Source organism: Silurus aristotelis (assembly GCF_946808225.1).
Source record: "Silurus aristotelis genome assembly, chromosome: 2".
NCBI lineage: Eukaryota > Metazoa > Chordata > Actinopteri > Siluriformes > Siluridae > Silurus > Silurus aristotelis.
In genome coordinates, this window is record NC_139575.1 from 1,104,399 (window position 1) to 1,116,808 (window position 12,410).

General features: G+C 44.4%; 1 protein-coding gene across 4 annotated transcripts in view; it reads right to left on the reverse strand.

Moving 5' to 3' along the window:
• dip2bb (disco-interacting protein 2 homolog Bb) overlaps positions 1–12,410 on the reverse strand; it is a 61,139-nt gene that overhangs the window by 27,851 nt on the left and 20,878 nt on the right. For 2 of the 4 annotated variants that reach the window (XM_083562433.1, XM_083562434.1), the window contains 18 exons: positions 12,165–12,362; positions 11,865–11,956; positions 11,498–11,608; positions 10,800–10,923; positions 10,598–10,707; positions 9,812–9,914; positions 9,638–9,702; positions 9,316–9,409; positions 8,612–8,731; positions 8,242–8,356; positions 6,431–6,570; positions 6,186–6,322; positions 4,731–4,811; positions 2,362–2,489; positions 1,908–2,022; positions 1,286–1,487; positions 861–973; positions 684–707 (listed from right to left, as the gene is read on the reverse strand). In XM_083562433.1, the coding sequence (XP_083418559.1) occupies positions 684–707; positions 861–973; positions 1,286–1,487; positions 1,908–2,022; positions 2,362–2,489; positions 4,731–4,811; positions 6,186–6,322; positions 6,431–6,570; positions 8,242–8,356; positions 8,612–8,731; positions 9,316–9,409; positions 9,638–9,702; positions 9,812–9,914; positions 10,598–10,707; positions 10,800–10,923; positions 11,498–11,608; positions 11,865–11,956; positions 12,165–12,362 (2,072 nt within the window). The remainder of the gene's footprint in view (positions 1–683; positions 708–860; positions 974–1,285; positions 1,488–1,907; positions 2,023–2,361; positions 2,490–4,730; positions 4,812–6,185; positions 6,323–6,430; positions 6,571–8,241; positions 8,357–8,611; positions 8,732–9,315; positions 9,410–9,637; positions 9,703–9,811; positions 9,915–10,597; positions 10,708–10,799; positions 10,924–11,497; positions 11,609–11,864; positions 11,957–12,164; positions 12,363–12,410) is intronic. The other 2 variants (XM_083562436.1, XM_083562435.1) reach the window with 1 other exon arrangement.

Consider the following 12,410-nt stretch of genomic DNA (forward strand, 5'->3'; position numbering starts at 1 on the left):
ACCTGCACTAATACACACACACACCTGCACTAATACTCACACACCTGCACTAATACTCACACACCTGCACTAATACTCACACACACCTGCACTAATACACACACACACCTGCACTAATACACACACACACCTGCACTAATACACACACACCTGCACTAATACACACACCTGCACTAATACACACACACACACCTGCACTAATACACACACACCTGCACTAATACACACACACCTGCACTAATACTCACACACCTGCACTAATATACACACACCTGCACTAATACTCACACACCCGCACTAATACTCACACACCCGCACTAATACTTACACACCCGCACTAATACTCACACACCCGCACTAATACTCACACACCTGCACTAATATACACACACCTGCACTAATATACACACACCCGCACACATGAACACACACCTGCACTAATACACACACACCTGCACTAATACACACACACCTGAACTAATACACACACACCTGCACTAATACTCACACACCTGCACTAATACACACACACCTGCACTAATACTCACACACCTGCACTAATAAACACACACACCTGCACTAATACTCACACACCTGCACTAATAAACACACACACCTGCACTACTACTCACACACCTGCAACACACAAACACACACTAAAAAAAACAATATATGTTTCTTACCATCATAGTGGGCCACATGCACAGCTACATCCCCAGGAAGGCATTAAAACACACACACACACACACACACACACACACACACACACACACACACACACATTGTAGAGAAGACCAGTAGGGTAGAAAACACTTTTTATAGGTTACAGTAAGTGTGTGAGGTGTGTTTTCTCTCCCTACCTTCCTGACCAGGTCTTGGTCCTCAATCAATCCCAGATCTCGTCCCGCTGCCTGAGCGATTCTCTTTCCAGCAACCAGGTTCCCAACCAGGATGGAGGCAGGACCTACACCCACTGTACACACAACACATGAAGATGGAAGATCTAAAAAAAACTCAAACAATACACTTTACACACTCACCCAGGCAGAAACACACTGATATATCAGCACCTGCTGGATGTATCACTTGGCTCCACCCATGTAGGAGGAGCTTCATCAAGTTTGATGATGTGTGCTACAGTGAGAAGGAACCGAATTCTCAATTTTAATATTTTGATGACACACAACAGTGTTTTTGCGTGGGCAGGGCTTCCAGATCCCTCGTGATTCACACACACACACACACACACACACACACACACACACACACACACACACACACTGACCTGGTTGTTTCTGGCGAGGTTTGGGCATGTTAGTTACGCAGGTGTGGGGGCACATGAGGATGTTGCAGGGGTGCAGCGCCCCCTCCAGGAAGAGCTGTTTAGTGTCGGAGATGTGAATTCCACCCAGAGGAGTTTTGGGCAGCGTGTTAGCAGGAACCAGAGCCAGGCAGTACAGACCCACCTGATGGATGCTGTCTATGGCCTGGAGCACAGAAAATAAAGCAACCAGTGTTAAAGAAAGGTCAGAGTGTTTACTGAGGACATTCTTACTGAGAACCTTTTTCTAGACTCTGACTTTCTTCTGATGTTTTAACCTGGGCTATACATGCACCAACTCCACTAAGGTGGAATTAAAGGCAATAAAAAGATGTGATTAAATAGAGAAGAACGAGGTGGGGTTAATAGATGTAGGGATGCTAGATTAAGTAAATGAAGAGGTGGCATTAAAGCCAATAAGAAAGCAGGATTAAGTAAACAAGGAGGTGAGATTAATATAAATAAAGATAAGCAATTAAGTATATGAGGTGGGATCAAAATAAACGGGGAGGCAAAGTTAAAGTACATTAGGAGGTGGGGTTCAAATAAATGAGGATATGGGGATTAATATATAATTTGAGAGGACCTGCAGCACTCTGCTCATCCACTGAAAACTGTCCTCTTCACTCGCTTCAGGCCTCTGTTCTGCTACGATCACAATCCGCTCATCATAAAACACTGTCACTGAAAAAACTGCAATCCTGCACACACACACACACACACACACACACAGAAATACAAATCACTATACGACACAAAGCTGAAGGTCCCACAAACATGTATATGAATATTTTTGAAAAAAAAATTGTTCAAAAAACATTTGCCGCCGACTGAATGGGTGTGATCCTGTGTGTGTGTGTGTGTGTGTGTGTGTGTGTGTGTGTGTGTTATAAAATATTACTGCATAGTTATGTTAATAAATGCAATAAAAACGCAACATTTTCATTTCATACATTTGGAAAAAGTGTATAAACAATCTTCAATCTTTCATTTCTGAAGTTCATCCTGTTGACCACTGGGTGTCAGTATAGAGCACACACCTGCCCCTGTACACGGTCTTCACCGGCTCCACAGCCAGAGCCGTAGCCACGAGGTCATCAGCGTTGTGGCGTCGCCCACTGACCACCAGCAAGCCCTCGTTCTTCCCCACCACGAATATCAGACTTCCCTGAAACAACCACCATGAGACTTTTACACAGTGTAATTCAATTTAATTTGTTTATTTGTTTTGAGCTTTTAATAATGAACATCGTCTCAGAGCAGCTTCACACAGATCATGTGGTGATAAAAATGAATAAGTTCTTTATAAGTGTAAGTTTGTCCCTGATGAACAAGTCGGTGGAGACTGTGGTGAAGGAAAAACTCCCTGAGATGCAAAATGAAGAAACCTTGAGAGGAACCAGACTCAAGAGGGAACCTCATCCTCATCTGGGTTCCACCGAATGTCCATTTATTACAGATAAACGATGTTGAGGTGCAGTGATGGAGATCAGAGCAAACTGTAGTCCTGAGTCAGTGTAGCAGACTGTTGATATTAACCTCAGTCCAAATCCTCAAAGCTCCTGTTCCTACTCCTGTCATACCTCAGTATCTGGATTGTGTAATTACATTACTTATTTAACTAACCAGAACCTGGCTGTGGTGACAGAGGGGGTGTGGCCAAGTGCCAGAGGGATCAAATATTACGATACACACCCATGTGGTGGAGACGTGCTTTAAACATGGAAAAGTATATGTTCATGCAAAATTGTGATTGTGGCAGAATGAGGTTGTGAGCTGAGCTGAGCTGGAAGTGTCTGCTGGAGAAGGAGCATGACGTCGACAGGATCATCAACCTGATGGTGCTGAAGCACTTAGTCTCCTGAAGACTATTTGTTGGAGAGGTGGCCCTACTGTTTTTCTCTTATTCCCTCACTCCTTCTATCTCTCCCTCGCAACACCCTCCTTCCACCCCATTGCTTTGGAAACAGGGATCAATTCCCCTGAGACACTCTTCTGCCACTATTCCCGCCTCCGAACACGTCTGTGCCTGTGTTTTCCTCCCTACAGGAAGCTGATCCTGATATCACAGTTTTAAGAGGGAAGCCTGGGCAGATCTGCTGTTGCTCAGGAGAGAAAGTACTCATATAACTACCCACATCAAGCACAAGTGGAAAAGACCCTTTGAGGTTAAATTATGAGTCGGAGAACTCAACCACGAGGTTAGACACAGAGATAAAAGCGATGTACTTCAGATATACCATCTCAACCTTCTAAAACCATGGAGAAAGGTGGCCCCATGTCTCTGGTGATGATGATTCCCAAGTGGAACGAACTGGAACCGGAGCGAAGTAAAAAATGCAGCCCAATTCTCTCTACAGGGGAGTGGGAGCCGTGGTTTTGATTGAAAGCCTTTTTTTTTTTTTGGTGGTGAACCTGCCAGCCGTCTCCTCATTAACATTTAATTTGGCAAATGTTCTTATCCAGAGAAATTTATATCATTAATACAACTGAGCAGCAGTGGGGTTAAGGGCCTTACTCAGGGGCCCAGGAGTGGCAGCTTGGTGTGGCTGGGATCTGAACTCACAACCTTTGGATCCAAAGTCCAATACTTTAAACACTAAACTCCCACCTCTCACCTTAAAGCCTGAGGTCATGTGTTGCCCCGCCCTCTAAATATATATATACAGTGGAACCCGGTTATGTCGATGTCCTAGGGGGTCGCCAAAAAGCATCGAGGTAACTGATGATCGAGATAAACGAAAATCAACATGGCGGCAGTATATTAACGTGCAGTATATTAATTTCTTTATGTACATGATGTGCGTTAATAAATGAGAATGTGCATGCACGTGTTTCTGAAGGGGTTTTTACACAACAGCGTTGCCGTGATGTGTTTGATGAAGTCATGCTATAAAAATACATACAGTACATGTTTATCTGTCAGGAATCCACCTGCCACGCCCCCTTCAGCCCCCTTCAGCGTGTCAGGTGTTTTCTCGTCTGCTTTCTCTGAAGCTCCCGGCTTCAATCGCGCACATCTGGTGCTCGTTTATCATCACCACCAGCTCCTATTTAAACTTCCACACTCTCACTGTCCGTTATTGTTGGTATATGTTGGTTCACGGCGGTCGTTGTTATCGCGCATGCGTATCCCGGTACGTGTCTTTCCACCGGCACTCTCTCAACGGCTGCGCTTTTCTTCCCAAAGAAAAAAAGCACAATTTTTCCCTCATTGTGCTCGAGATATCAGGGTTCGGCGACATAACCGATAAAAAATTATTAGAAAATGCGAGAATTTGGCGGTTCCACTTCAAAAACGGCGACTTAATAGGGTTGTCGAGGGAACCGAGGGCGAGATCAGTGGGTTCCACTGTAATTGTAAAGTCTTAATGAATTAATTCTATGATTTAATTTACATGACTCTTACCGGTCCGACAAACCCAAGCAGTCCTGAGCGTACGAATGGGATTTCCCCGATAGGAGCTCCACTCGCGTTCACAGGGATCACCTGCAGGTTTTAAAGAAATGTCAAGAGTGTGTGTGAGTGTGTGTGAGTGTGTGTGTGTGTGTGTGTGTGTGTGTGGTGAATGTGTGTGTATATGTGTGTGTGTGTGTGTGTGTGAGTGTGTATATGTGTGTGTGTGTATATGTATATGTGTGTGTGTGTGTGTGTGTGTGTGTGTGTGTGTGGTGTATGTCTGTGTGTGTGAGTGTGTATGTGTGTTGTGTGTCTGTGTATGTGTGTGTATGTGTGTTGTGTGTGTATGTGTGTTGTGTGTGTATGTTGTGTGTGTGTGTGTGTATATGTTTTGTGTGTGTGTGTGTGTGTGTGTATATGTTGTGTGTGTGTGTGTATGTTGTGTGTGTGTGTGTGTGTGTGTGTGTATATATATGTTGTGTGTGTGTGTATGTTGTGTGTGTATGTGTGGTGTGTGTGTGTGTGTGTGTGTGCGTATGTGTGTGTGTGTGCGTATGTGTGTGTGTGCGTATATGTGTGTGTATGTGTGTTGTGTGTGTGTATGGTGTGTGTGTATGTGTGTATGTATGGTGTGTGTGTGTGTGTGTGTGTGTGTGTGTGTGTGTATGGTGTGTGTGTATGTTGTGTGTGTGTATGTTGTGTGTGTGTGTGTGTGTGTATGTGTGTTGTGTGTGTATGTGTGTGTGTATATGTTGTGTGTGTGTGTATGTTGTGTGTGTGTGTGTGTGTGTGTATATGTTTTGTGTGTGTGTGTGTATATGTTTTGTGTGTGTGTGTGTGTGTGTGTGTGTGCGCGTATGTGTGTGTGTGTATATGTTGTGTGTGTGTGTATGTTGTTTGTGTGTGTGTGTGTATATATGTTGTGTGTGTGTGTATGTTGTGTGTGTATGTGTGGTGTGTGTGTGTGTGTGCGTATGTGTGTGTGTGCGTATATGTGTGTGTATGTGTGTTGTGTGTGTGTGTGTGTGTGTGTGTGTGTATGTGTGTTGTGTGTGTATGTGTGTGTGTATATGTTGTTTGTGTGTGTGTGTGTATATGTTTTGTGTGTGTGTGTGTATATGTTTTGTGTGTGTGTGTGTGTGTGTGTGTGCGCGTATGTGTGTGTGTGTATATGTTGTGTGTGTGTGTATGTTGTTTGTGTGTGTGTGTGTGTATATATGTTGTGTGTGTGTGTGTATGTTGTGTGTGTATGTGTGGTGTGTGTGTGTGTGTGCGTATGTGTGTGTGCGTATATGTGTGTGTATGTGTGTTGTGTGTGTGTATGTGTGTATGTATGGTGTGTGTGTGTGTGTGTATGGTGTGTGTGTATGTTGTGTGTGTGTGTGTGTGTATATGTTGTGTGTGTGTATGTTGTGCGTGTGTGTGTGTGAGTGTGTGTATGTGTGTGTGTGTGTCTAACCAGACCTCAAATGTGTTCTTGGTAACTCCCTGCAGGCCGTAGTACAAGGTTCCTCCAGCACGAGAGTTTACTACGATCTCTCCGATCTCGTCGGTCTTGCAGAGCATCGGCGGCCCGTCCGGCTTCACGATACACATCAATGCTGAAACACATACCGTGCAAAAGTTTGTACTTCATTGTTTCTTAAATAGAGAACACAAACTCTGGATCCAAAACCTTCCTAGAAAAGGCCAGACAGCAGGTCACTCACCACCAGGCATCACATGGCCCACATCCTGTACAGTGAGGGCGGAGTTCTTGTCCTCTGTGTTGACCCTGATTACCCCGTGACTCAGACCTGTCATAGAGAGCACGGCCCGGGCAGGGAGTGGGGCCCCGGGGACTCCAGGTCTGCATATACAATTTACATTATAACAGAAAGAACATTTTACGCTGAGGAAGATAAAGCAGCACATCATCTCAACCTGCAGCTCATCCTGCACAGAAAGAACCCTAAAAGCCCTCTTCCTCACACACGAGCTCACTGATTGGCTGATATCACTGTGATTGACAAGGAGGAGAGGGTAATGCCTTAATGCGTTATTTCTGCTTTGCACAATTCTTTCACAACCATTAATCTATTTTTCTAAACAGATCATCCTGATTTTATTTATGGTTTTTATTTTTAGCTACAAATCCTTCTATCTCCAGATGCCTCGTCACTCTGGAATCTTTTGCCTCTTTATTTTAAAAAGTGAAACAGCAAGTTATATGCTGTAATAACCATCTTGGTTCAGCAAGTAATGTACGCAGTGGTATCAGAAAGTTTCAAGACTAATTTTGTAACACACCAACAGATGGCAGCACTAAGCTGCACGCACAGTCACAGGGCGCACCGACCTACCAAAAGACATCGTCCTGTGTACATCGGGAGCCGTGCAACTGGTGCTGTTCTGACTCACGTGTTACCACGTCTACTATATGATCACAGATGCTGCAATGAGATTTGGCTTCTGTGGACTTCACCTTCTTTCCCAAGATGAAGACTCAGCACAAAGGTCTCAGTTTTTACACTGTTGTGGAACACATGGTGGGAATCGGATAAGGTGCTTGACACTTCGAAAAGAAGAGCAGGACACGTTTGAGAAGAATACTGGAGCGCTGTACTGCTGAACAAGGGGAATGTTTTGTGTGGAAACGTAAATAAATAAAGTACTTTCTTTTAAACAGAGCGAGTCTCCAAACTTTTGATATCACCTTGTATATGTGAAGTGATGTGTGTCAGTGTGTAGTGTTGTGTAATGTTGTGTAGCAGTAAGTAGTGTTGTGTAGTGATGTGTAGCAGTGTGTAGTGTTGTGTAGCAGTGTGTAGTGTTGTGTAATGTTGTGTAGCAGTGTGTAATGTTGTGTAGTGTTGTGTAGCAGTGTGTAGTGTTGTGTATCAGTGTGTAGTGTTGTGTCATGTTGTGTAGCAGTGTGTAGTGTTGTGTAGTGATGTGTAGCAGTGTGTATTGTGCTGTAGTGATGTGTATCAGTGTGTAGTGTAGCAGTGTGTAGTGTTGTGTATCAGTGTGTAGTGTTGTGTAATGTTGTGTAACAGTGTGTAGTGTTGTGTAGTGATGTGTAGCAGTGTGTAGTGTTGTGTAGTGATGTGTAGCAGTGTGTATTGTGCTGTAGTGATGTGTATCAGTGTGTAGTCTTGTGTAATGTCGTGTAGCAGTGTGTAGTGTGGTGTAGTGTTGTGTAGTGATGTATAGCAGTGTGTAGGGTTGTGTAGTGAGTGATGTGTAGCAGTGTGTATTGTGCTGTAGTGATGTGTATCAGTGTGTAGTGTTGTGTGATGTTGTGTAGCAGTGTGTAGTGTGGTGTAGTGTTGTGTAGCAGTGTGTAGTGTTGAATCGTGATGTGTATCAGTGTGTAGTGTTGTGTGATGTTGTGTAGCAGTGTGTAGTGTGGTGTAGTGTTGTGTAGTGTTGTGTAGCAGTGTGTAGTGTTGAATAGTGATGTGTAGCAGTGTGTATTGTGCTGTAGTGATGTGTAGCAGTGTGTTAGCGGAGAGTTGTGTGGTTGCTCAATACACACCTGCGTATGGCGACAGTCATGGCCTCAGGGGACGTAGCACACGGACAAATCACCTCCGGCTTCAACCCATGAGCCTGAAACACGTTCAGATATGCATCACAAGACGACACAGACCCTGAGAGAGAGGGAGAGAGAGAGAGAGAGAGAGAGAGAGAGAGAGAGAGAGAGAGAGAGAGAGAGAGAGAGAGAGAAGAGAGGGGAAGAATAGGAAAGACAGAAAAAAGAGAGGAAAAAAGACTATAATAATAATTATATTGAATCCTCTGTGTAGGTAATGGCATTTATAAGTTAATATGCTGACATGAACAGCAAGTGTGTGTGTGTGTGTGTGTGTGTGTGTGTGTGTGTGTGTGTGTGTGTGTGTTCTCACAAGGATTGGCTCCATCAGCAACGATCAGCATACGCAGTGATGATAAACTGATGTCTCTCTGCTCCTTGTGTGCCATCATGGCCCAGTGCAGGTCACGACACTTCACCAATGCAACACGTGCTATGCGTGCACGCACACACACACACACGCGCGCACACACGCACACACACGCACGCACGCACACGCACGCACACGCACGCACGCACACGCACGCACGCACACGCACGCACGCACACGCACGCACGCACACACACACACAGAAACATGTCTTAAACGGAAGCTTTGATTGTGTGCATGTGTGCATGTGTATGTGTGTGTGTGTGTGTGTGTGTGTGTGTGTGTGTGTGTGTGTGTGTGTGTGTGTGTGTGTGTGTGTGTGTGCGCGCGTCTGGTTTCTCTAAAGGTTTCTTCCTCATACCCTCTCAGGGAGTTTTTCTTTGCCACAGTCGCCCCGTCTCACTCATCAGGGATGAACAATTATACAGAACAAACTTATGCAATAAATGTACACATTGTTTTATATTACCGTATAACCACTTTATCTGTGCAAAGACAATGAGACAATGTCCACTGTAAAAAGAGCTACAAAAATAACAAATTAATTAAATTGAACTGTGTGTGTGTAAGTGTGTGTGTGGATGTGTGTGATTATGTGTATAAGTGTGTGTGTATGCACATGCGTGTGTGTGTGTGTGTGTAATTACCTTTGTGGATGTGAACACGCTGGACCCAGGACAAAGGACACGCCTTCATTACTGCATATGGAACACAGATTGTGTGTATCCGGTTCATCACGCTCTATTACACATACACAAACAAACACACACGCAACCACACGCGCACACACACACACACACACACACACACACACACACACAGAAGATAAATTATTTATCTTATACCCCATGTAGTAAGCACATATAGCGCACTCAGTGTATTTGCCCCTAAGGTGCCCTCATTAACATGCGCATATTTAAATACATTCTGTGTTTCTGAATATAACGCATTTTACACCCAAGCACTTACTGTGAGGACACCGTGCCAAAGACCCATGTCCTTCTTAAAGTCCAAAACGTTCACCAGTGTTTCACCTGTGGGCACACACACACAGACACACACACACACACACACACACAGTGCTGCCAGTGAAGCTGACTGATTTCAGACACTTTCCAGTGACTGAGTGTTTTGGAGACTCACCCTCGCAGTAGTTACAGGCCTGAGAAAGCGCCTGGCAGTGTGTTAGCATGGCTATCTTTGACACGGCCACGCCCACCACGGTCCCCTCTTTACTCGCCTTATACTGAAATTCAATCAGAAATCAAGACAGATCAAAATATTTAATTCAATCAAGAACGTTTATATATGTAAAAATACTCGAGCCTAATTTAAACATAAATACACTATATAATCAAAAGTATTGGGACACTGGACCTTTCTTGCCATATGTAGTACCAAACTGTTACCACAACACTGGAGGCACACAAATGTATTGGCTTTGGATTCTGTATAAAAGATTTTGCTTCACTTGAACTTGTAAACCCAAACCTGTTCCAGCATGGCAATGCCCCTGTGCACAAAGCCAGCTCCATAAAGATGGCATTTACATGGTTTGAAGAGGAAGATCTTGAATGGCCTAGAGCTCTGATCTCATAACAACTGAACACCTTTGGGATGAATGTAAAATCTGACTGCACCCCAGGTCTCCTCACCTTCTCACCTACATCACTACCTGACATCACTAACACCCTGGTGGCTGATGAACACAAATGGAAACAAGAACATTGCAAGATCTAGTGGAACATCTTCCCAGAAAAGTGGAGGGAATTATAACAGCAAATTGGGACTGAATGTGAAATGCGATGGTTAAAAAGTACACACACTGTACCAGGTGTCTACAAACTTTTGCCAATATAGTTTATCACTAGCAATAAAAAACGACACACTTCTTTCGTTGTATAAAATAAAATAGTGTTAAAGCTGTACCTCTATATAGGCCGTGTCAATGTTAGCAGTGGGGATGTGTGGCTGCCAGTCTTTTGAAGGTTTGGTGAGGTATTTCGAGTCAGTGATCACCCATTTCAGTCTCGGCCAGCCTGTGAAAAACATACAGTGCTTGATACATTGAGCTCTTGTTTGGAAGGTTGTGAGTTTGAATCCCATCACTGCCAAGTTGCAAGAATCTGACCTTTAAACTGCAGGATTTCTCCAGTGGAGGTCTTTGGTAGACCCTTCAGGCAGATCTCACTGGTCAGGGCAAGACTCACACCACAACTTCCTAAAAGGAAGCCCACCTGACTGCTGCCTGCATCCTTTTAACACAAACACACACACACACACTGAAAGGTGGGATTTACTGTGTGCTGAAGGTTAAACTACTGGGTGGACTGTAGGGTGGGTAGTAAGGTGTGCTATAGGGTGTGCTGTATGGTGGACAGAAGGCTGACAGTAGGGTGGACTGTAGGGTGGGCAGTAAGGTGGACTGAAGGGTGGGCAGACGGCTGGGCAATAGGGTGTGTTGAAGGATGGGCAGTTAACTGGGCAGTATGGTGTGTTAAAGGGTGTGCTGTAGGGTGAACAGTAGGGTGGACTTTAGTGTATGATGTAGGGTGGGCAGAAGGCTGGGCAGTAGAGTGGACTGTAGGGTGGACTTTAGTGTATGCTGTAGACTGAGCAGTAGAGTGGACTGTAGGGTGGACTGTAGGGTGGGCAGTAGGCTGGGCAGTAGGGTGTGTTGAAGGGTGGGCAGTTAAATGGGCAGTATGGTGTGCTGTAGGGTGGGCAGAAGGCTGGGCAGTAGGGTGTGTTGAAGGGTGGGCAGTTAACTGGGCAGTATGGTGTGCTGTAGGGTGGGCAGTAACTCTATGTGAATAATGCTGTAATTACCTTGCGAGACAGCGGCACCTCTATTGGCACAGGAATGACCTCTGCAAGCAAACAGCCATAAAATGCCACCCAAAACATTCCAGGGTCACTGTTTGGGTACACAAGTGCTACCTGGGGGTAACAGCAAGTCACCATCAGTAAACAATATTCATGTTTAAACACAATTACAGAGATTAAAAAAAAAAAAAAAAGATATAGATTTATTATACAATTTTTGATTATATCATAACGTCTCTATGACCAAGAATCCTGGAGAAATTAATGAAAATCGATCATGATATCAGACAGCTTTAATCCACCCATTTCTAGATTTAGAGATTTCTAATTAGGCCTTGGACTTTTTTAGTAATATTGTGTGTTTGCTCACCCGATCCCCAGGCTTGAGCACCTGCTCGTTCTTAGTTCCCAGTTTGTTCAGGAGGGTGTAGGCCAGTTTAACACCACGACTCCACAGTTTCCCTTTCAAACACAACCCAAATTTATATCACACTTTTCCCACAAAGTAGCTTTACAGAACTCCGGATATGAATTTTTAAATATTTTGCTCTAAAAGAGACCAAAAATATGTGAAGATATTTTACTAAAGCTGCAGGAACATAAGAAGAAACTTCACCAAACATTACACACTGAAAAATGTGGTTTACTCATAATAAAATGTTTCCTTTACCATATGTGAGAGTGTAGAGTGGTTTTCCTGTAATATCCAGTGTTGTGAGGGCAGGGCTTTTGCCCTGAGTGGCCCCCCATCTGGCCAGTGCAGCCTGCAGGGCTGGGGGCCAGTTACTGACCACACCCAAGGGCTCTCCCTTCACTGGGATTATCTGACGGCCCTCTGGCCTTGGGGTGTTGGGGTCAGGCCGAGGGACTGAAAAAAAAATCATATAAACGTGTTTGTGTATGTGAGAGAATGAGA